The 25,154-nt window shown below is 38.9% G+C and overlaps 2 protein-coding genes across 2 annotated transcripts; both read left to right on the top strand.

The window, feature by feature from the left end:
* Positions 1–12,731: 12,731 nt before the first annotated feature.
* LOC112180703 lies at positions 12,732–17,634 on the top strand. Its single transcript, XM_024319263.2, has 3 exons — positions 12,732–12,985; positions 14,654–14,802; positions 17,426–17,634. Exons 1-3 carry the CDS (start codon positions 12,853–12,855, stop codon positions 17,438–17,440), a joined length of 297 nt encoding a protein of 98 aa, XP_024175031.1. The 5' UTR covers positions 12,732–12,852; the 3' UTR covers positions 17,441–17,634.
* A 209-nt stretch (positions 17,635–17,843) lies between these two features.
* On the top strand, positions 17,844–21,289 carry LOC112176084 (G-type lectin S-receptor-like serine/threonine-protein kinase At5g35370). The gene has a single exon (XM_024313902.2). It carries the CDS (start codon positions 18,557–18,559, stop codon positions 21,065–21,067), a length of 2,511 nt encoding a protein of 836 aa, XP_024169670.1. The 5' UTR covers positions 17,844–18,556; the 3' UTR covers positions 21,068–21,289.
* Positions 21,290–25,154: the final 3,865 nt, after the last annotated feature.

The raw sequence follows: 25,154 nt of genomic DNA, 5'->3' as shown, positions 1-25,154 counted from the left end.
AAGTGTCACTAACTATAACAATGATAGATGGTAAAAATAGATTGTTTTGGAATGGTAAAGTCTAAAAGTTTTAGTATGGTAAACGTTAGCCAAACAAGCTAAATGAAAAGTGCTTGATGTACAACTCTAAAAGTTATTCTAATCATGATGTGAAAAAAATAATTCTCTAAAACTCTATACATTAACTTAATCATCCTTTGCTTGTTCTAGTATTGGTGCGACTAAGGATGTTTAGAGGAAATTATGGAGCTTACATGTACCACACAAGGTTAAAATATTTATGTGGAGAGTATCCCATTATTTTTTACCTAGTGCTTAGGTTTTGAAGAATTGAGGAATCACTAATGATTCTACTTGCTGGCATTGTGGGGCGGCATGGGAGACTATTTTGCATGTTATGTAGGAATGCCCAAAGGCTAAACGTGTTTGGAAGAATGCTTTTTTGAATAGGGTCTATAAAGTATGGAAGGAAGCTTCATTCCTTGACTTGTTGCATCATGTTAGTACTATCGCAAGTGGGACTAAACTGGAAACCTTCAGTTTTCTCTCTCGGTGGTTATGATGCAACAGGAACATGCAAAGACATGGGGAAAAGGCTTTGGAACCGGATGGGGTTGCTTGAACCCAAAATTAACATTTTTTTCCCGACGAGGGCGCCTCAAAGAAAACCGAGTCAATATCTGTGGCCCAAGCTATATATATTTCCGATAAAGCTAGGAATATATTATTTAGAGGCTAAATAAAGCCTACTTGAAGACCAAGCAATCTTAAGGAGAATCGTGATATTCATGGATTTACTAGTAATTATCAAATTTGATAATTAATGGTGACTTGTTTACTTGATTACCAAGTATTGTGCTAGAAGGAGGTTTCGCAACGAGATATGTGGCCTAGTCATGCAAGGAGTTTCATCAAGGAAACATGAATCCTTTTCCAATAAGGCATCATCCTTCGCTACCAATGAGATGCAAGCATTCATGTATTCCCATGCAATTAACGTGGACATGGGACAAGGTAGAAATCGATCATCATTGATTGCAGTTAACAGGGCATATATAATAATATGATTACTTGGGATACGTGGAGTAGATTGAGGAAGAATGTAATCCTTTAAATGCATTCAACGAGAAGAGCAATTATGACGTGCATATCCTACCATTCGCAGCCAAGAAGATTACATCCAGGAATTGAAGAGGCAATTAATCTTGCCTATATTTTAGCTACGACAGAGGATAATTATTAATTATTACCTACGATATTTATCAAGACTATTACGAGTTTTGATTTGATTCAATGCCAATAAATGTGGCCTAAAATATAGTATTGTATTCCTATTAGGAAAGAGAATCTACAAGTAGCCTATATTAGAGGCTAACACGATACAACAGACACAACTCTCAATCAATCAATCTCAACGATTATCAAAGTCTCTCTGGAGCAAACCTATCTTCAACCTAGTTGAAAACCAGACAAGCAAGGGTAACGCCCTCGCAACTCAACGAAGCTAAATTCACGCTTTAGCAAACCTGTGCTTTCTCCTACTTCCCGGTGATTGATCTGCTCAATCTACAATATTGAGTATCGACTCGGTGACGCAAGAGATCAAAACACAAGCCTTTATCCGTAAGGCAAGAAGTCATTTTCCGAAAGGTATAGAAAAGAACCTGGTGACGAGGTTGGTGCTCTCCTCATCCACAACGTTTGAGAAGAAGTCAGGTAAAGGGACACTCCGACGACTGCACCCCACGGTGCTGGCACGCCTGCACACGCTCAAAAGAGATTGTTTGCTACCAAACTGGTTTTGGAGCCAAACAAGGGTAGCACGTTTGGCAATTGAATGGCAGCATTAGTTTGAGAGTTGCATCAATGGCAATAAGAGGATAATAGGTTGTGATGCACCTACACAAAGTACTGTGTCTTAGCAGCGCCCAAATTTTGGTTGTCTTAAAATGAACCTTGATGGTGCATGTGATCAAAAAATGGAGTATGTGGCTTGGGCGTGATTTTTAGAGATAATCATGGTGCTATGGCTGTGCCACAAATTGGGAACCTCTCGCTCTCTTACATGGCCTCAGATTTGCTATGTATGTGGCATTCATGAACCCATGTTGAAGGTGATCCTCTTTCTGTTATTAATATTTTGCATGATAGTAGTGACAATTTAAGTTTGGAAAGTCATATTATTGATGAAGTTAAGTTTTTGGTTAAATGTTTTAATATTTGTAGTAGACATTTTGTTAGATGGGAAGACAATAAAGTTGCTCACCGGCTAGCAAAATAAGCCTAGCAATAAAGGCATTTTTGATAAGATTAAATTATTTTTCGAAAAATAAACACTCAAGGTCCTAGGAGTATTTTACTACAGATCAAGTGTGATGAACATGTGATTCATTAGGATCAAAGTAAATGTAATTTGATTTTATAAATAAGATAATAAAATATGAGACCTTAAAACTCCCTCAAAGTGATATTAAGTTGAAAAACGAAGAAGGTGTTACGAATACTTCTTTGTTGCCTTTCATCATTGTAATCTTCTATTAAGTGTTCTTGCATGTGAATATCATTCTGAACAGAGGTATTCTTTGCTAAAAGCATTGAAGAGAGGTTATTCAATATTTGATGTTGTAAGGTATGGGACAAATTATGGTCAATATTCTATTATGATGAGAATTAATTCTTGATCCCTATACTTATGGCACATTTACTTACTTGGAATGGAAAACAATCATGAATCGGAGACAAATGGAATATGAGAAGAAAGGAATCGGTATTGATTCCGGAGGATTGACTCCTAAACCCATCTCCTCCCTTCGTTATCAAATTCCTGAATATTCAGGAATCGATTCCTTATAAATAGGTGGGACCTACACCAATTCCGATTCCTTCATGTGTTAGTAAATACATGAATTCTTTTACCCGGAATCATTCTGATTCCTTTATGTGTTATTAAACACAGGGGTGTTTTTACTCCGTAATCATTTCATTTCATTCCATTCCATTCGAAGTAAGTAAACGTGCCCTTACATGAGATGATGGACTTAATTAGAGTGAGTAGTCAATATCCTATTACAGTGAGACTTACTTACTTTAGAGGCCAAAGTTATGAATAGGGCTGTCAATGGGTCTTGTCAGGTTGAGTTCGTGTCAGGTCAAAGTATTTATCGTGTCGCAAGAGATAAACCCAAACCCAACCCATTTAATAATAGTGTCAAAAATTTAAACTCAAACCCAACCTATTTATTAAACGGGTTACCCACTTTCCAACCCGCTTAACCCATTTAATAAATAGGTCGTGTAGTGTTAGACAAAATGACTCATTTAAAGATTAACAATTCGACCCATTTAACTAAAAAAATGCATAAATTGATTAAATTAGCTAAAAATTCTGCAAGGCGAAGAATATAAATAATTATATATAATTCATAAATAATTAAATCCAATAATTATAAAGCAAAATATTTCAAATTGTTTAATCTTATGATTAAATACTCCCAACGTCCAAAATTTCAAAAAGAAGTACAGTATAATTGGGTTGTACGGGTTCACTTCGTGTTGGCGGGTTGACCCGTGGCCGACCCATTTATTTTAATCGTGCTGGTTCAACCCGCTTAATTTTGTGCGGGTTTCGAGTCGTGTTATCTGGTCGTGTCAGAATTGACAGCCCTAGTTATGAATATTCATATTTAATGTGATTAGATAAGAGTATCATCTCATGGAATTTAAGTTAACCTATGGTTCTATCGTGATGCGGATTTTTTTTTTTTTTTACCAAATAATACCATAACTAACATTGACAACATTGCAACGAATAAAAGATATCAAACATCTAATCAATATCCTTGCTCTACAATCAAATAGTCTATAAATGTGATAAAATTGTTCCTGTCACAACGAAAAGTGAAACCATATTGGCAATTCTATTTGTATTGCTGCAGGAGCCTAAGCTATTCCTTCTTCCTCTAGAGTTTTCTTACAAAATGACTTTTTCTTTATCAACGGGAATCAATAATTACATTTGTGAGACCTTGTATAGGATAAACCGTGGAGAGTAGCTTCCCGTTATCTTTATTCCAAAAGCATAGATGGCGATCCAAACCCGTTGATGCTATTAGATAATGTTGTGTGTCCCTTGCAATGAATTTAATTGGATTATTTTGGATGAGAGATTTAGATACTTTTCTCCGAGAGGGGCAGAGTGCAGAGGAACTGAATATTGGCTTGAGACTCTGCGCCCTCTTCACCCTTGGCAGCCACTCTTCTCTTAGCGTGAAGTGTGGGAACGGCCATGAGGTGGCTCATACCCATTACTTCCGCAAATCCATGCTCTCCCTCCAAGGTTCTGTCAATGTTCGGAAGAGAGAGCATGAGTAGAGGGCGACCACCAAAGCCCTTCTCATATGGAGGACTCGGTCTGGTCCGACTCCAGAAGGAAGGGGTTCGAGGAAGGGTCTTTGGCCTCAAAGTGGCTTTCCCCTTCCCCGATTTCGCTCCGCGTGTGGGATTCTAACAAAGATGATCTCGCATGACCGGAGATCCCACACTAATGGAGCTCCCTGTGCTTTTTTACCCCTGAAAGCCTATACATTCCATCCAGACTGTCAAAGGTAAAAAACACGGGGTTGCCTGAGATTACGCCATAAGGCCTAACCCAGACTTGAGATTATGCCATAAAGCCTAAAATTTAGAGGCTAAGGGCCATTTCCTGAGGGGAAGATTTTTGAAGAAGGAGAAAGAGAAGCAAAGATTGAAAGGCCATTGTTGAGGATCTGAAGCTTAGAGGAAGGTTTTTGGCGTGAACGTTCCCATCCCCAGAATGCACCTATTTATAGGAACAAGACATGCAAATCTCCACCCTTGGATGGACAGTCGAAGAGTCAAACTAAGTGTCAGTAAATCTTGATTAAATTGCCATAAATCTCGGAAAAGAAGGGATTATTGGCGCGTGGGGGAACCAAACGGTTTTCGAGGAGGTAACTGTTCCATTTTCAATATTATCTTCTCACGGTGGGGGAACCAAACAATTTTCAAGGAGGTAACTGTTCCATTTTCAATATTATATTCTCACGGTGGAGTTTTCAACAGTTAGTTTAATGCAAAATTAAGACTCGTTGAAAAACATAAGACCAAAAGTTTGGAGTTGAGCCAATAAGTGGATCCAAGAAGTGAATATTGGTTTAATATTAAAAAAGGCCTACGGAGGTTGGCCCACGAAGCCCAATTTCAGGCAAAGTTCCTCCATACGAACGGTTTTCGAGGAGGTAATTGTTCCATTTTCAATATTATCTTCTCACTATAGAGTTTTCAACAGTTAGTTTAATGCAAAATTAAGACTCGTTGAAAAACATAAGACCAAAAGTTTGGAGTTGAGCCAATAAGTGGATCCAAGAAGTGAATATTGGTTTAATATTAAAAAAGGCCTACGGAGGTTGGCCCACGAAGCCCAATTTCAGGCAAAGTTCCTCCATACGAACGGTTTTCGAGGAGGTAATTGTTCCATTTTCAATATTATCTTCTCACTATAGAGTTTTCAACAGTTAGTTTAATGCAAAATTAAGACTCGTTGAAAAACATAAGACCAAAAGTTTGGAGTTGAGCCAATAAGTGGATCCAAGAAGTGAATATTGGTTTAACATTAAAAAAGGCCTACGGAGGTTGGCCCACGAAGCTCAATTTCAGGCAAAGTTCCTCCATACGGAGGTTCGCCGCAATGGCACCAGCTTTGGCCTGAGTGGCCCGTTCTTTGACATGGGCCAGGTTGTGGCCCATTTCTTCAGAAGCAGCCAAAGGTTCATCGAGTTAGGCTTCTTCTGCAGCAATCGCATTCTCAACAGAGAGCCAGCGAACAAGGCAGATACTTGCTGCTATACACATGGCGAAGCTACCACCAAGGAAGAGAAAGATCCTCATTCGCGATCAAAGCAGTCTCCTTCGCATGGGGGGCACGCTAAAGTTCTGATCTCCTATAACCTACCCAAGTTTCGCCAATTCACTACATACCAAACATCAGATACATGGGGGGTAATAAAGTTGGCAAAGAAAGCGTCAGTTCATGACAAAGGCAATTCAGATTGTGGCATTCAAGCTTTATGGCCTATTTAGAGGCCTATATGGAATTAGTCAAGTAATTTCAGTCAAGCCAATACAAGTGGCTTTGGAGCAACGACATTATAAGAGCAGTGCTGATTCAAGACCTCTTCAGTCAAGACAAAGACCTTTGACTTCGAGGTCTGGGGGCCAATGTTTGAACCTAAAATAAGCATTTTGACCTGACAAGGGGTGTCTTGGAGAAATTGAGCCAATGTCAGTGACTCAAGCTATATATTGTCGACAAGTTCAAAATATATTATTAGGAAGCTAAATAAAGTCTACACGCAGAATTATGGAAGATTATGCAAGCTGCAAGAATGCGAATATTCATACTCCATTCAATTAAGGAATATGACATTCGTGTGGGGAAGCATTCAACTACATTTTATGGTGGCTTAATTGGAAAACCTATCACAATTCCATTAGTGTTTAAGTGCTTAAACCTAACAATTCCATTAGTGTTTAAGTGCTTAACCCATCATGATTTGTTTAAGGTCAACCACTATGGCTTGGTAGCCTATATATAGAGGCTACGACAAAGTAACAGAGACACAATTCATCAACTAATCTCTATGATTATCCAAGCCTCTCCGGAGCAACCCCTCTCCTTCTCTTACCGGTGACCACACTCCAGTCCCAGAATCCTCTGGAACCGACCGTTAGTGCCACCAAGCTCTCTGTTAACGTGCTTCGGTCCTAGTCTCCTCGGGAGCCGACTGTAGTACCCCGACCACAACGGTTATGGAACCAGCCAAGCAAGGGTAACGCCCTCGTAAACCAGCCAAGCTAAAGTCACGCTTTAGCAAGTTCTCCCCACTTTCCTGTGATTTTCGCTCTGCTCGATCTACGATGTCGAGTATCGATTGTGCGATATTGAAGAAACTAAACAAAAGTCCTCTCCACGAGGCACAAAGACCTCTGCGACGAGGTTGGTGCTCTCCTCATCTACAATCACTTGAAAGAAGTCAAGTCAATGGACATCCCTGACGACTGCACCCAACGGTGCTAGCACACCCCCACACAGAAAAAAGATTGTTGACCAGCTGTAACAAAACTGGAGCCAAACACCAGCAGTTTATTAACTCCACCTTACTTCCTCTTCATTCCTCACTATTCCCAACTAAGGACACTCCAGATTCTAGTTGCCATCAAAACAGAATGTGATCATTAAAACATATTGGTAAAAAGAATGTAGATTGTTAACATATACAATCTAGATAAGTAAACTAAAAAAATGCATATCAACATATGTCAATAGAATATTAAACAGATCAGTATACAATTCAACATCAAAACCTCAATTTAAGTATTTAACAAATCAACAAGCTATAAATTGAAATGAACAAGCCAATTCAAGTATTCAAAAAACTAGCAAACTCTAAATCAAAATTGAAACCCTAAATCCCCAAACAATCAGAAACCCCAAACTGAAAACTCTAAGAATGATAGAACAACAAATCGTAAAATTTTATGTGTTAAATTCAGAGGTAGAACGACAAATCCTAAAATTTATACCCGATCTTGAATCTTCAGTGGACTAGAAAGAGGGTAGAGTGATGATGGAGAGGATCCTGAAAGAGGGTGGAGAGGAGCTTGAGAGAAGGCAGAGTGGCGTCAGAGGCTAAGGCTTAGTTTGGGATTGCTGTGCTGTGAGAGGAAGCACTTCCGAACTTGCTGTGAGAAGAAGCAACTGAGTGTTTGGTAAACTGATTTTAAAAGTGCTATGAGAACAAAAAGCAATTTCTAAGTGTTTGGTAAGTTGAAAGGCAAAAGTGCTTTAGCTGGATATAATTACCAAAATGGTCATACATGCTAAGATATGATATTAAGATAGATAATAATGTTTTTTGATTATGTAACCATACCAAATCAAAGAATTGCTCATGTATTATCCTTGTACTCTTACTTGGACCGAATAAGAGATTTACTTTAAATTCCTAAATATGCATATTATGTTTTACTATTACACAAAATAAGTCCATAATATTACATAAAATATTATTTTCCTGACCATAGCTCAACGAGAACCATTACATAAAATATATTAAAGTTACTTGAATTTTGCAACTAAATGCTAAGTAGATGTATTTATTAGACTTTGTGCAATTGTATTTCTTAACACCTCCATTTCTTGTCTTCCCGGACCATCTCCTTCATGTTCATTGTCCTCCATCTCTTTAGTAGTCTCTTCACTTGAGTAATTTCCACTTTCATCAAAATCAAGATCTCATTGAGCATATCTTCTTATGTAGTTATGAAGAGCCATAATAGCAATAACTATCTTTACTTGTTATGCACGAACAAACATCACATTTGCAAACTAAATAACAAACAAGCCAAATCTTTGTTCTCTGCTTAATGTCAAGAGAAAGTAAAAAAGACTGGGCTAGATGAGTACCACAAAGATTGAGGCGACAAGGTCATACATCATTATCCCTGCATCTGCTAGGGCAAGACTAGCACATGATAATACTACAGGAAGATCACCTGCAACTGAAAGGAAATAGTTCATTAGCAAGCAAAATAGTAATATTACTGCCTTGCACTCAACTTGAATCATATTAGGTTGTTTATGACACAACTAACAACATAATAACTGACTGATATGCACTGCTAGTGCTAACATTAAATGGTTGACATATCTCCGTTCTATTCTTAAAAGACTTCTCTCTTCAGTAGAATTGCTTATGAACATTATACTTCTTTTGCTATCTAATTACATTATTGCACTCAATGTAACAAAAGGAAGCTGTGGAACTCTTGTATATAGAACACAATTGTCCAACTAAAAACCCAAGACAATTTTCTAAGTACACCAAACTTGAGGCTAAGGAATACCAAGAAAATATAAGTACATATCATAATTTTGGGGACAAATGCAGCACCTCTGTATACAAGTATCTAGCCAGTGGTAGTGATCATGTATATTGGAGAAAATCAACAAGGAACAAGGTCCACGACCACGTATTTGTAAAGAGCTCATAAACATGAAGAGCCTACCGAAATTCAATTTAATCTAGGAACACCTCAAACATCGACAGCTTATAAATATGCATTGAAATTCTATCAAGGAAGGTTGATCATCATTATCAACCGAATATGAGTGCTATGTCTCTCTCCCTATTCCACATTATCAACCAAAACTTCATATTCATAAGAGCTTCAAGCATACATTTCTTCCGGGCTTAGTAAAACACATCTCCGCACATACCATCAATCATCTAAACACACAAAAACTTCGACCCCTTATAATGGTCAAGCAACTCGACATTCAACAACAAATATAGCCTAGTAATAAGAAAGCTTTAAACAAATTGACACAATTCAAAATCAAACTAAAATTGCAAGCTCAGTTCTTTGAGTCCAAAACAGTTGCTAAAATTGAAAAATCCCACATGAGGTGAGCTGAAATCAATTGAATAAGACCACATTCGACATGGAAAAGTACTAATAAATCAAACTAAAAACCAAAGCAAGAGAATTTAACAATGAGAGAATAAAGGAAGGAACTTTTGGGTGAAAGAGAGAGAAAGGCTTACATGCAGTTCTGCATTGGTGGAATTCACCTCCATGGGTTCGGACCCAGTCGGCATCGTTGTTTCGGAAGATGAGTGACTTGGCTTTCCGGGCTGTGGAGGATGGCGAGTAAGTACTCGGAGCTCCTCCAAGTTGTCCAGCCACTCGGGCTCGCTTGGGAATTTCAGAGAGGCGAAGGCGGCTGAGAATGCGTCCCTATATGCTCGATGTAATTTTTAGAAACTGTCCCCATCGTAATTGGAAATTTGGTATAATTCATTAATCTTGTACTGTTGCTCCGTGTTTTTCACAGAAGCAGCTCCAAAAGCTACGATTTGTTGCTTCTCAATATCAGCTTTCCGTAGAAGCTATTTGGCCCAAAAGCAATTTCTAGAGGACTTTACCAAACACCATCAAATAAGCTCAAAACCAGAAGAATCCCTAAAAGCAGCTTCAAAATCAATCCCAAACTAAGCCTAAAATTCTCAGAGAGAGAGTCAAGGTCGAGAGGAGAGCAGTTGTGAAAATGAGATGAAAATTTTTGACCGAACTCGTTGCGTAGGTTTAGGGTTAGAGAAGAAATGAGATGATTATGTGCGGTAGGTTGCATCAAGATATATTTCTCTACCAATCATATAGTGATAGCAGATAAAATTTTATATATATATATATATATATATATATATATATATTTAAAATTTGGCCGGTTCGGTTTAGAACCGGTTGGTCTAACTATAAAAACCAATCTCGAACCAGGTTTAATCGATTTCAGTCCTTTTTACATCTTCTTTTTTTCAGTCCGGCTACCGATCGGTTTTTTTTATGGCAATTAGTTTTCACCCACCCTTGGACAAGCCTTTGATTTTATAAGTCAAAATCGATTTACCTTTATAGATGTGTTTGTAATATTTTGGTTGAGTTGTTATATCAATAAAATGATAAACATATGAATTTGTAATAGCACAACAAAAATATAGCGTACCTTTCTACAAAGTTACCATTTGGTGCTTGAATTCATGGGGAATTGATAATTAAATTCAAAATTATTTAATTTTCCTGACCTAGCCTTAAGATCGTTGTTTATAATATAGGCAAATAAGGATCTTTCCCGCAATGTTGTTGTCCTTAGGATTTGGAACGTTTGAGGTAAGAAGAGTGCCTTGAGGCACTTTTGCAATGTAGCAGCAGTTTGGCCACCTTGCCTTTCCAAGTTGTCAAGAGACTTGTCATGCTTCTGGATCTGTGCCTTGATCTCTTGCATGAATGAACTAGTTATGCTATCTATCTCTTTAAGCATATTACTTGAAATTTGTTGAGGCGGATTTTGTCCGTATGTTTATTGCGCTAGACCCTTTTTGGGAATCCGAATCCGAATCCAAATTCGAAGGTGGGCAAAACACATTCTCATTGTGTTCCATCTCAAATTCAGGTGATCTTTCCAAGGTCGTACATACTTCGGCTGTTGTTGCACTACATAATTCACATGCTCCTCTAAAAAACGACTTAGTGAATAATTTTTGGGGCCGTGACCACTTACCCAATTTTAGACTAAATATTGCCCACTTACTCCCACACCAGTTTTTTAACCCCATTTACCCAATCTAACCTCTAGTGACAGTTTTGCCCCTATTAATTAAATTTAAACCCATCCATCTCCTCTCAGTCTCTCTCTCCTTCCCAAACTCTCTCGCTCTCTCCAGCTGGCAGTGGCGACCATGCCTTCAACACCTTCTTCGTCGACCTCGATCTCGGCGCCGGCTAGCACATCCCAAGCCCCATCTTTGTCGACCTCTGCCAATCACCGAACACCGTTCTGGTGCCAACCATCCTCAATCACGGATCACCGATCTGAGGCCGGTCGGAGATGGGCTACAGGTGAGAGACTGGAGAAGAGGAGCTGGGGAAGACGAAGGCGGAGATGGGACAGGTCGGAGATGCGCTGTGGTGATGGGCTGAGTTGGGGCTGGGATCGGTCGGAGAAGGGCTGCAGGTGAGAGACTGGAGAAGAGTCCGGTCGGAATCGTGCCGGAATCAGGCTAGAGAAGCATGGGTGTCCACAGGGGAAGCCCAACCCGAAACAAAGAGACCCCAACCCGCCGCAGGGAAGCACCGACGAAAAAAACAGCCGGTCTCACACGTTGATGGGTGCCCAGAGCATTTTTTTTTTTGGTATCCTGAGATTGCAATGTAACTGTGGGGTTTGTTTGATGGTCTACTGGGGGGCAGTAGACACATTATTGGCCACCAGTAGACTTTGATACGAGGGACATGGATCACTATAGTGTGGTGTTTTGATAAATTACCTGTTGTTTTCTGTGTATTAAAGTCAAATTATCTGTGAATCCTACAAAATGGTGCATTTTTGGTGGTCTATTGGGAGGCAGTAGAGACATTGGACTTTGTATTGTGGGGCAATAATATGATTATTGGGAGGCACTAATATGATTATTGGGAGCCAATACTATGATTATAAATTGATCAATTGTGCCTGTAGTGTATTCATTTTGGTTTTGGGAGTTCATACAATTCACTGGACGACAATAATATGATTATTGGAGGCAATAATATAATTACTGGGGGGCAGTAATATGATTACTGAGGGGCAATAATATGGTTATTGGGTATTATTAGGGGGCAATAAATTCAGAAGCCGGAATCCGGTTAACAGTCCGGTGGCCGGATTCCGGATTCCGGTCATCGGTTGCCAAATTCCGGTCACCGGTCGCCGGATTCCGGTCGCCAGCCGCTGGTCACCGGAGCACAGCAAGGTGGATAATGACTTTTCTCTCTAAGTGAGAAAGAAGGAAAGGGCAAAAAAGTACCAAAAATTAATAAAAAAGAATAAAAAAGAATTAATTGGGTAAAGGGGAAATAATCCCTTTAGAGTGTTTTGGGTAAACGGGGTTAAAAAACAGTTGGTAGAGCAAGTGGGTAATTTTTAAGCTGAAATTGGATAAATGATGATTTCCCCATAATTTTTTTTAATTTTAATTTTGAAAACTCTAGAATGCAAGGCACATTTAATTCACAAAACTCTCTTGATACAAAATTACACATACTTGGCATGTAAAATATGCATTTTAAAATAATAACGGGAGTACGGGACATTCTAATCGAAAAGAAAAGGAAAAAGAAAAGAAGAAAGGGTTAAGCGGACCCTAGTCACGTTACGCAACCCGCAAAATCGGAAATCGAGCGAAAGCCAGAAGAAACAAACCCTCGCACTCGGACTCTCTCAAGGAGGAGGCAATGGCCGATAACCGAGAAATCCTGCCGCCGCAGTACGACGTCAACGCCAAATGGGACGCCTGTATCGATCTCACCGTCCGCCGCTTCGTCTACTCTACCCTCGGCGGAGCCGTCGGCGGTCTTCTTCTCTGCAGTCAGTCCTCTCTCTCTCTCTCTCTCTCTCCGTTTCCGCCTAGGTTTTCTACTTGTTTGTTTGGCTTCTCTGTGGAAATTGTGGATAATCATATATACATATTCTCGAAGATTCTTATGCTATTTGTTGATAACGCAATTTTTGTTTGGAAGAATAGATTTAGGTTGAATGATTTGATACAATCCTACTCTCTGAATCTCCAAACGAAAATCAATCTCTTAGACTAATCTAGTAGTCACTAAGTTAGAGAGTACATATGCCCATGGAAGTGTTCGTTTGGGTGAGAGAGAGAGAGCTTAGCAGAAATTACCGAATTTGGGTATGCCCAATGACTTCTTTTGAATATTCATTAATCTTTTGAATGTTTGTTTGATCTTATATGCAACAAGCTATGCATGGTAATTGGAGAGAGTCTACCTCCTTTATTAAAGGTTGTTCGTGTATTTTTCTTCACTCTGGGGTTGCGTTTACATTTTGTCTTCTTATCTTGGTTTGCATTTATATCTGTGTTCTTATCTTGGTTTGCATTATATTTTGTGTTGCTGTGTTTTCTAAAAGCAGAGATTTGACAATTATGTGTATGGGATTGTATTTAGTTTTTACTACATATGTAGCCTCTTAGTAAGCCTTCCTTAATTAAGCAACTTTTGAATATTGGTATAAGGTGTAGAACTCATATGGCCTTTCTTCTTACTTAGTCAAATGGTGGATTTTATTTCCTGGTGGGCTAACTAATACTGACTTGAAAAACATTGGCAGCTCTATGGGAAAGTAATCGGTCTAAAACTGTTAACACTTAACAATAAGATTGAATGAGATTTTTCATAGAATATCATTTGTTGGAAACTTAAAAGCCCTAGATGTTAGTAGCTAGTATTCTCAGCAAAATATGGTAGCATTGGTCATTGCTCCAAATATCCAGCCCCTTTGAACCTTTTAATGTAAAAAAAGAATAAAAAGACGGGTAACTGAGGATGCAGGTAAGCACCTTAACCTGACTTCTTATATGTTACACCCCTAATCTTTGTTTCTTTCTTTTTGGTTTTGCATGTTGTAATCAATGTATTGTGATATGCCTTATTTTCATGACACAGTGCATTGCCATTATTTGTATCCAAGCATGTATTTGCAACGCTTGCATTACAATTTCCTTTTACTTCTGAATCTGAGTATCCCTTTGGTTCATTCATTCATTGGTCAAGATCATTATGCGAATGAAAATTGATATTTTTTAACTATATATTTTTCACACTCTTGTATTGGTAAACTATGTTGAGTTGCGAATAGCTTGCCCATTGTCTTTCCCCTTTGCTTTTGAAACCACTGGATTGAACTAATTGATTCATTGTTGAGTTCTACAACCTAACTTATGTTGAGCCTTCATCCTGTTACATGCGTGTCAACGAGAAATTGGAGAATTTATTTCACTGGACAATCTGAATTCATGAGAAATGGACATTTACGTGTATCTGATATTGGTATCTGACTTCTTATGTCATAGTTTATAATCTATGATGGATGAAACAACTTTCTCATAGTTATTTTGATTCCCCACTGTTTAGTGGACTGTTGAAGTCATTGAGGCTTTATGTTATATTTGATCTACTTTTTGTGCATAAGTATATGCTTTAAATTCTTGAATTAATATATTTTAATGTTTCACACTAGGGAGTCCTGTGACTCGCTGGGCTGCTGTAGCCTTTGGTGCTGGATTGGGCATTGGATCTGCATACACAGATTGTTCTCGTTTATTTGAGGGATCTCCTGCAACTGCAAAGTTGGCATCTCATAAGATTGTTGAGACTCCTGCTCCTCAGGTAAAAGTGACATTTTTTTTTTTAAGTAAGTCAATCTGTTTGAATTTTTTCTGATAATTCCCATTGTTTTCAAGCATCGGAAAAGCATGTCTATACTCTAGAGTCCAGCTTTTAGAAACATCTTGTATATCGGGTTTGATGATTTAGCTATTTTTAAGAATCCAATCGAATATCAGGGCTAATTAGAGTCATATGGGATTTTCTGGGGAAAGTTATCTGTTGCCACTTGTGTTTATCCCTTATTTAGGAAATTATCTCTGTATACAATCCTATAAAAAAGTTGACCATGCAGTGGACCCTTTTTATTGGTAAGCAGGGGCTTGACAATTTGGTAGTAGTTGCTTTTGGTAAGGAGCAAGTTTTGCAAGTTTTGGTAAGAAGCAAGTAGTTGCTTTCGCAGACTAAAAACATTAGTTGTGAAATGTCTGATCTCAGTTTAAGAATCTTTAACAAGAAATGAATGGCAAGTGGAAGGATAAGCACTTGTGTAGAAAAAACTTTGTGATGGCTTAAAACTACTGTTTAAATTAGTGCTAACCTTGCTGTTTAATCGTTTGAACCAAATGTATCTGTTCCTAGGGGAAAGACCTTTAAATTTTTTTACTACCTTTCTTCTCTGGGTCCAGTGCTTCTGCTAGTAATGGAGAACATAGGTGTGCTTATGAATACGTCGAGAATGGATGAAATGATAGAGAAATAAAAAAGTGATCTTTAGTTGTTTGGATTTGCTGGAGTCTACTAGCTATCTGTTGTGATTTCATGTGTCTTCTAGATATTTCATCAGGGTGCATGCTTTTTAAATTGGGTCATGATTTATCATTTTATCGTTCCTAAGCCATCTTCTGTGAGTCATTGTTGATCAGTTTAGGATTCCTAGAATCATTAATATGGGCCATTTTGATGTTGATCAGTTTCTATAGCTTATGTAGCTCTATAAAAGATCCTATATGTTCATTTGAAAATTAGAATGAAAGAGATTGATTGTGTTTTATTTCAATCAGTTACCCGTCAAATGATTAGCAAGAAGTCTTGGTGTGATTCCATTAAAGCTTCTGGTGTGATTCCAGATCTTGTATTCTTTCTTATTTTCCCTTCTTTTCTAGATCTTTAACCATAGACTACCCTTTGTTGTTCTACTTCAGCTTGACAACAAGAGGTCACTCTTCCCTACCCTTCATAATGTTTTGTAGTTAGTATGTGGAGACTCCTTTTTGCATAAGTTTTCCCCAACTCTACGTTTTCCCTATCCCTTGTTGCATAATGCTCTGTGGCGTATAGTGCTCACCTATCCTTTTTCATAGAAACTTAACTTCCCTTGTATCTTGAGTTTGTATCGTACTTTCTTGTATATCTTTTGTGGAACTTAGTTAACGATCAGTGCCTCCTGCACCTTTCAGTCCATCACTAATTATCTGGAAGCCAAGTACCTCTAAGGTATAATTTCTTGCTAAGGTTGTTGATTGAAGGAACGTGGATATGTGCGAGGTTCTTCATCTGAAATGGTCTTTTTTTGCTGTTTGTGTCTCCACAATTATGTATTCTGTGACAAAAGAATATTGACACCCTCGTCTTTCAGTGTCCAGTGGTGTAGAGTTTATGGTATAAACTTTTTAAGGTTACTTGGTTGAGTTGGGTTATGACATATTCTCTCTCTTCCCCCACCCCACACACTTTTTTGGAGAGCTAGGGACCTTGTGTGAGTAGCTGTCTGTGACAAATTTGTTTAAAATTGAGGAAAACATTAAAGAATTGATAACAAGAGGTGTTTTAAAGCGTGGATTTTATCAGCTTAGGAGGCAAAGTGAGACATTTGCTAATGTTCAGGACAAGTTGTTGTAATAAAGTCAAGTTATTTGAATGAAATTCTTGTGTTTAGTTGTAAAGTAAATTGCAGCGACAGTTCATAAACATTTTCTCAGTTGCACTTTGGGACCCTGTAAAAAAAAAATAAAAAAAAAGATCTTAAGAGTACTCATTTTTCAGAATTTGGTAGGAATAGTCCTGGTCGACAAATTTGTTACAGCTTCAGTCGATCCAGGGCAGTTTTAAACAATTCCACTCAGCATTTACCAGTCCTACCCACTCTGCAATTCCACTCATCGAGTAAACGAAATCCATAACTAAAGGGGACAGATTTCTTAGATTAACACAGTGCGCCTAGGGTTGAACTGTTGAGATATGGGCTTTGAGATCAGGAAATTGACTAATTTAGGATGTTGGGGGTAAATGCTGTATGGATTTGTTGAGATTGCCCCCAAACTAGACAGAAGTTGTAATGCAGTTGTTGTTTTAGAACATATACGATGAGAACTAAGATTTTTTCATGGCCAAGTGCAACTTGGGGAAAAGTTTATGGACTATTGCTACAATTGACTCTTTATACTGTTATACTGTAAGAGTTATTCAAGAATGTCATGAAAACTATGTATACCACAGATACATTTTGCTTCTTTTCTATCAATTAAGGATGGTCCAGTGAATTAAGTGCATGATTGTTGGGGTTTATAGTATTTGAAACTTTTCAGGTCTTCTGAGTTGATTTTAAGTTCATAGTTGTGCACTTATATACATGAGAGGTCATTATGCAGCATAAGTTATTAAATGTAGTTTTTCTTGTTTTCAGGATGGACAGGATTGAGGTTATGCTAGTGAAGCTAACACACTTTGGGATTTAAACCAGAGTGTTCCTTTTGAGATTGTTGGTTGTTTCTATGCCTGCAATGGCTTTGAATATGTAGTAAAAGTACTGTTGTTGTTGGACAAAGATTCAACCTGATCTACTTTGAGACTTGATATATAAAATTATCACCTTTTGACCTTGTAACCCTGTCATTGAGTTGAACTTGGACTTGGAAAAAGAGGAAAACAAATAATTGCTTTTCTGTGACCTCAGAAATTTGGCATTTTAGCAAGAAGCTTGGTGATTAAGCAAAAGGAAACTTGCCAGAATTATGTTTGGCAGAGCCATTTGCACTGTCGTTTATATGCAATTTGAAATCGTTTATAAGCCATTTGCACTGTAGTTTATAAGCCATTTGCAATGTTGTTTATATAACCTATTTGCAATGTGCTGTATATAGAAATGTTATGCTTTTTCTCCCAGGTGGCCTGGAATCAACAAATTCTAGTTTCACTTGGGTTCTATTGGCAATTTTCGCTAGGAAACTATATATACAGAAGTCTAGATTAATTGATCTCAAGGTATTAAAAACTGATTTTGATGCAGATATTTGATATCAAAAGTTAGGAAATGTGAGAAAATGGTGAATGTTGATTAGAAACGTCATAGGGTTTAGGGTGTAAAACCTAATGATTTATTAGCAGATAAAGAAATATTCACAGAACGGACTTACATGAAAATGTCAACGGTTTGAAAATGTAGAAATATTGCAATAGCTACTGGTAGAAGTTTACATCAAGAATGGAGATAAGGAGGAAAAAAGCACAAGTACTATTTGGCTGGTGGATGAAAAGGGTAGACAACTAGTTCTTGTAGTCAAGAGCCAGAGCATTTTATATTTACTAGTCTCTATCTAGTACCTTTCTGAACTTCTACTATACTATTTTTGGTTCTACTTTTCATCAGTCAAAGTTGAATAAAATACCAGAGTTTCTAGTGCATGGACTTGAAGACCAAGTTTTAGACAAAGTCTCACCTAGGTTTTTAGAAAATGGACTAGAAACTGTAGCTGACACTGTCTCCTTCATCATGCATTTGAATGCTGAAACACAACTCATCCACTAACCATTTGCCATGGATTTCTTGTATGCATTGTGCTTGTCTTTCGCTACCTTCAGCTTATGCTTTTTGCTCTTCCCAATTCTCACTGCCTCGAGCCCCATCCTTAATCACTCCATCACTCCAAACTTCACAGCCACAAATATGCAATTCATTGATAATTCCGGTGCTTTCCTGGAGTCTCCGAATGGCACTTTCAGAGCCTCTATCAATACTCTAGAATCAATCCACTCGCATTTCTACTTCTCTGTCATCCATGTGGCCTCTAACACCATCATCTGGTCAGCCAACCGCAACACTCCCATTTCATATTCTGCTATGCTCTCACTCACCATCCATGGCCTTAGCATCGCCGATGACTCGAATAGAGCTGTATGGTCCACACCCTCATTCAACTCTAATATTGCTTCTCTCCAGCTTCTAGACACCGGGAACCTCATCTTGGTTGATGCACAAAATGTTTCTCTCTGGAACAGTTTTGATTCTCCGACAGATACTCTGATCATTGGACAAAGATTGTATGTTGGTACATCATTGAATGGTGCTGTGGGAAACAATAACTTATCTGTGGATGATTACAGGCTTGCAGTTACCAGTAAGGATTTGGTTCTGCAATGGAAGGGTCAAACTTATTGGAAACTATCCATGGAAGCCAAAGCTTTCAAGAATTCAGATACACCAGTGTCCTATATGGAAATGAATAGGACTGGTTTGTATTTGTTTGGGGCTGATGGCTCAGAGGTTGTATTTCAAGTTTTCTTGGAAACCTCAGATACAAAGATTGGGAGGTTGGGATATGAAGGGGTTTTCAGCATCAGTGGCTTCATGGGAAACAAGTGGGTGCAGGACTTTGTAAAGCCAGTTGATATCTGCCAACGTCCATTTACTTGTGGAAAACTGGGATTCTGCTCGAATCAGAATCCAACATGTATATGTCCAACAGGTTTCCATTATGATGCTGAGGAGAATGATGCTTGTGTGCCAATAGAAGACACCATCTCTTTGCCTTCTTCCTGTGATGAAAGTGGAAATTCCGGTGAGTTCAATTCCTCAACTGTTTATTTGGAACTGCAAAAAGGCATGGACTATTTTGGTAATCATTTCAACCGGCCTGTGAACCATGTGATGAATTTATCACTATGTCAAGATGTATGCTCACAAAACTGTTCTTGCCAAGGCATTTTTCATGAAAATTCTTCTGGTTCTTGTTATCTTCTCGAATACAATTTAGGTTCCCTCATGCCAATGACCTTTGGTGAGGAAGGTCTATTAGGGTACATTAAGGCTATCTCAACTGTGTCTGTAATCCCTGATGAGAATAAGAAACATGGTTTAGCAGTATCAAGTTTGGTGGTGATAATAACCTTTTCAGGGTTCGTGCTAGCCACCATGCTGGTCATGATCATAATATGGTTGAGAAAGAAAAGGTATGATAGAATGACCTTTGGACGTTTGAATTCATTCTCAACAGCAGATCTTGAGGTGGTCTCCATCCCAGGTTTGCCAGTAAGATTTAGTTATGAAGAGCTTGTTGCTGCAACTGAAAATTTTAATAATCAAATTGGCAGTGGTGGATTTGGTACTGTGTATAAGGGCATTATAGCGGACAAGACTGTAGTGGCAGTGAAGAAGATCAGTAGTTTGGGAGTCCGAGGGAAGGTGGAATTTTGCAACGAGACTGCTTCAATTGGAAACATCCACCATGTCAATCTTGTCAAGTTAAGAGGTTTCTGCATCCATGGGAAGCAGTGCTTTCTAGTTTATGATTATATGAATAGAGGTTCACTGGAGAAGATTCTTTTTGGGAATGAGTCTAATGATCCTGTCTTAGAATGGCAAAAGAGATACGAAATAGCGCTTGGAATGGCACGGGGTCTTGCTTACTTGCACAGTGGATGTCAACAGAAGATCATCCACTGCGACATTAAGCCAGAAAACATTCTTTTGCATTCTGATTTTCAAGTCAAAATATCAGATTTTGGGCTAGCCAAGCTGCTAAGCCATGAAAATTCCAAACTATTGACGACACTGAGTGGAACTCGGGGCTATCTTGCACCTGAATGGCTTACTAGTCATGGAATCACTGACAAAACTGATGTATATAGCTATGGAATGGTTTTACTGGAACTGGTAAGGGGAAGAAGAAATTGCTTGTTTCAGTGCAGCAGCACTGAAAGTGATGTCAGTGAAGGAAATGGACCATCTTTCATTTCAACCAGTTGGGACCTTGGGATGGTGTATTTCCCTCTACTTGCACTAGAAATGCATAAGCAAAGAAGATATAAAGAACTAGCCGACCCGAGGCTAGAGGGTCGGGTGAGGATTGAGGAGGTAGAGACACTAGTGAGGGTAGCGTTAAGTTGTTTACATATAGTTCCAACACTAAGGCCAAGTATGACTAATGTGGTTGCTATGTTGGAAGGAAGATTACATATAGGGGAGCCTAGGGTTGAGGCACTAGAGTTCTTGCGATTGTATGGTGGGAAAACCACTGAGACATCCAGATTACTCACAAGGATCGGTTAAGCAGAATAAGTTTCTTGTACCTAGCAGCAATTATATACCACTGATTGTAATGTGAATAGTAGTTCAGTACATTAATTGCCCTGTAGCTCTTCAAAGCATAGTTCTTTTGTTGGAGGTTATTTGCTCATGCTTTACATGTAATTAATTTCGCTGTTAATAAGCTGTGTAAATAGAGATCTTATAGCAGGCACTTTCGTCAGTAATCTCAAGTTTGAAATTTGACTTGCTTCTGTTCATTATTCTGATGCTTAATCTGTTCATTTCGACCTTCGCTTAAATCGGCAAAAGTTTTAGGCTATGTCCGAAGCATTTGTTACTAAATGAACAGATGCTATGTCTGCGAGTTCGTGTGTTTGCTTGCCTAAATTTATTGTTAAAACTTACTCATCTGGTACATTGTGTTGTAAAACAGAAAAAATTTTGAGAGAGAGAGAGAGAGAGAGAGTCTAAAGACAGAGAATCAGATTGTGTGTTTTATTCATCTCACCATAAGGAGCCTTATATAGGACTACATGGCGTACACGAAAGGGTAATACTTAATTACAATCCAATCACTCCTACAATTACAACCTATCAATCACCAATCTATAGGGATAGGCACCTATTACTCAACATCTATTTACATGATTATCCACAAATATTTACAACACTCCCCCTTGGATATTCCATGTCAATAGTGTTGCATAGGCTGAGCGCTTCTAAGTTGCCTCGTCAAAAACCTTGCCAAGTAATAAAAACCCTGTGGGACAAAAAACAATCTTGGTCGAAGGAGAAAAAGAGCACAACGCGCTTGAGTGTGGAGTAGCAGTATCACAGCTTTAGAGATAGGTGAAGTCTTCTTATCAGCACCATAAGTAGGTAGTATGTCTACGAGAGGGATGCATTAGAGTTGCTACACCAAAACCTTGCCCGGTAAACCCAGTGGGAGAAACCCTTGGTCGAAGGGAAAAGATGAGCAAATGCATGTATATGTCGAATCAAAGCATCTTCAGGATGTAGTATAAGTGGGGTGACCATGCTAAAGATGTGCCTCGTTAAAACCTTGCCAGGTAACAAAACCCAGTGGGACAAAATAACCCTTGAACATGCTTCTGGAATGTAGACTTTGGTAGTGACTTGGTAAAGAGGTCTACACGATTGTCTTCAAATCAAATATGCTTAACTTCAATCTTCTGATGCTCCTGTTGTTGCTAATTGAAGGAGAACTTCGATACAATATGATTGGTGTCGTCTCCTTTGATGAAACTCATCTTTATCTGCTCTATGTAAGCAGCATTATCCTCGTAGATAATGGTTGGTTCATCAGTGGTGGAATGCAGTCCACATGTGCTTCGAACATGCTTTGTAACGGCTTTTAGCCATGTACATTCACATACTGTTTCGTGAAGAGCTAGTATCTCAGCATGATTCGAAGAGGTAGCAACAAGTGTCTATTTTGTAGACCTCCAAGAAATTGCAGTATTCCCAATGGTAAAGACATAACCAGTCTGGGAACATGCCTTGTGCAGGTCTGATAGATAGTCTATATCAGCATATCCAACAAGGCGAGCATCATTATGAGGATCAAGGGGGTTTGATCCATTCCTTGATGCATAGGGATAGAATAAGCCCATATCCGCCGTACCTCTAAGGTAGCGAAAAATGTCTTTTATGCCATTCCAGTGGCAGCGTGTTGGCGCAGAGCTATATCTAGCTAACAAGTTCACATCGAATGAGATGTCCTGTCTAGGGCATTATGCCAAGTACAATAATGCGCCTATTGCACTTAGATATGGGACTTCTGGCACCAATATCTCTTCGTTATCATCTGCAGGATGATACGGTTCTCTCTAGACTTCAGACGACCATGGGTGTGCTTGCTTTTATCCTCATTAAAGCATCTTAACATCTTCTGGATGTAATTTGGTTGATGGACCAAAATTTCATCTGCACTGTGCTCGGGCTCCAGGTTGAGATAATAATTTGTTCTCCCAAGGCCTTTCATCTCAAATTCCAACTTTAGGTGCTTTGCGGTTTCCTTGATTTCTTCAGGAGTATCGATCAAATTCATGTCATTGACATAGACCGCCACAATTCTAAACTAGGAACTTGTTTCCTTAATAAACACGCATGGGCATAGTTTATTATTCACATATCCCATCCCGATTAAATATTCACTTAGACGGTTATACCATGCCACCTCCGTCTGGATTGTTTCAATCCATAAAGTGAACGCCTCAAAACTAATGAAGAGCGTGTTCCGTGGTCTAGAACTATTTGCATCGGGTATATTAAGTCCTTCTGGAACTTTTATGTATATCTCTATATCATGATCCCCATAGAGATAAGCTGTGACCACATTCATAAGCTGCATATTCAGTTTTTCAAAAACTACCAAACTAATAAGGTAGCAGAATGTTATGACGTCCATTACAGGAGAATACGCCTCCTCGTAATCAATCACAGGGCGTTGAGAAAATTCTTGCGCCACTAGACGAGCCTTGTGTATCACAATCTCGTTTTTCTCATTACGCTTCCTTACAAATACCCATTTAAATTCTACGGGTTTAACATGGGGAGGTGTAGGAACAACAGGTCCAAACACCTTTCTCTTTATCAAGGAATCTAATTCGACCTGGATTACTTATTTCCTTTTTGGCCAGTCGTCTCTTCGTTGAATTTGATAAACAAAGCAAGGTTCGAGGTCATCGCATATTATAGTTTCGGTGGCCACCGCAAATACTAATATATCATCGATGATAATCTCAACCCGATTCCAAATCTCACTAAATTTACAGAGATTTCTCTATTCTCGGGAGTGGGTTCAAATGTTGGAGCGTCCCCCAACATAGTCTCTTATAGGACATAACCATAATCCAGATTTATCTCGTGAGATGAATCGGTTTGAGATTGCGATGTTAAGAGGATTCGTTTGTGCCAAGTTTACCCTCTTCTAGGGATAAGAATCCTTTGAACCTAATGATCTACCTCACTTCAGGGCAGGGACATATGACTGGTTAGCCGCCATGGTCGTACCTCGTCCATCTGGGACGACACATCCTACAGGGACGTCTATCCTTGCAGGCACATTTGCAGCAGGTATATATGATCTAGTCACTTTAGCTAGATCAGAGAAAGCGTCTGGCATATTTTGGGCTACACTCTGTAGATCTAGAATTCTCCACACTTCATTATCACATTGTGCGGTTCGGGGATCAAGATGAGACATAGTGGGGACATTCCACGTCAATTCACGTCGTTCATCAGGAACGGTAACGTTCTTATCTCCCCCTAACGGCGGGAAGACTGTCTCATCAAAGTGACAATCCGCAAATCTAGCGGTAAAGAGATCGCCTGTCAAGGGCTCGAAAGAGTACATAATGGATGAGATTCATAATCGGCATGTATGCCCATCCTTTGTTGAGGACCCAATTTTGTACGTTGTGACGGCACAATTGGCACTAGGACTGCATACCCAAATGTGCGTAAGTGCGAAACATCAAGTTCGTACCCAATCACCAACTGTAACGCGGAGTAAGGTTGGGTAGCAGTGGGCCTCAACGGGACCAACATAGCTGCATGCAAGATTGCATAGCCCCACACAAAAACTAAGAGCTTGGTGCGCATTACCAAGATTCTATTTGCGAGACCATCTTGGGTGTGAACATAGGAAACTATATGTTCAGCATCAATCCCAAGGGATATGCAATAATCATCGAAAAACTTAGATGTAAACTCTCCGGTATTATCAAGTCTTATGGACTTTATGGGATAATCCGAGTGGTGAGCCCTCAATTTCATGATTTGGGCGAGAGTTTAGCAAAAGCAGTATTTTCTTGTGGACAATAGTGTAACATGTGATCACTTTGTCGATACATCAACCAAAACCATTAATATTTAACTGGTCCACATGGTGGTTGGATATGTCCACAAATTTCCCTTGCATTCTGTGCAGAAAAATGGTGGTGTATGTATTAATCTTTGCATATGATGGTCTAGTATGGCATAGCGTGTCATTATATACAAGACCCTTATTCAGAAAGGGGTGCACCTGCGATGAATTGAGGATACGGTGCATCACACTTTGACCTGGGCGTCCCAAAAGGTC

Source organism: Rosa chinensis, chromosome 7, assembly GCF_002994745.2.
Source record: "Rosa chinensis cultivar Old Blush chromosome 7, RchiOBHm-V2, whole genome shotgun sequence".
NCBI lineage: Eukaryota > Viridiplantae > Streptophyta > Magnoliopsida > Rosales > Rosaceae > Rosa > Rosa chinensis.
This window is presented reverse-complemented; position numbering and strand designations above follow the sequence as displayed.

Bases quoted from the DNA above. Each gene is read 5' to 3' on its own strand.
- LOC112176084 (XM_024313902.2), top strand. From the start codon at position 18,557: ATGGATTTCTTGTATGCATTGTGCTTGTCTTTCGCTACCTTCAGCTTA.
- LOC112180703 (XM_024319263.2), top strand. From the start codon at position 12,853: ATGGCCGATAACCGAGAAATCCTGCCGCCGCAGTACGACGTCAACGCC. The intron at 12,986-14,653 runs GTCAGTCCTCTC...GTTTCACACTAG, and splicing joins CGGCGGTCTTCTTCTCTGCA to GGAGTCCTGTGACTCGCTGG.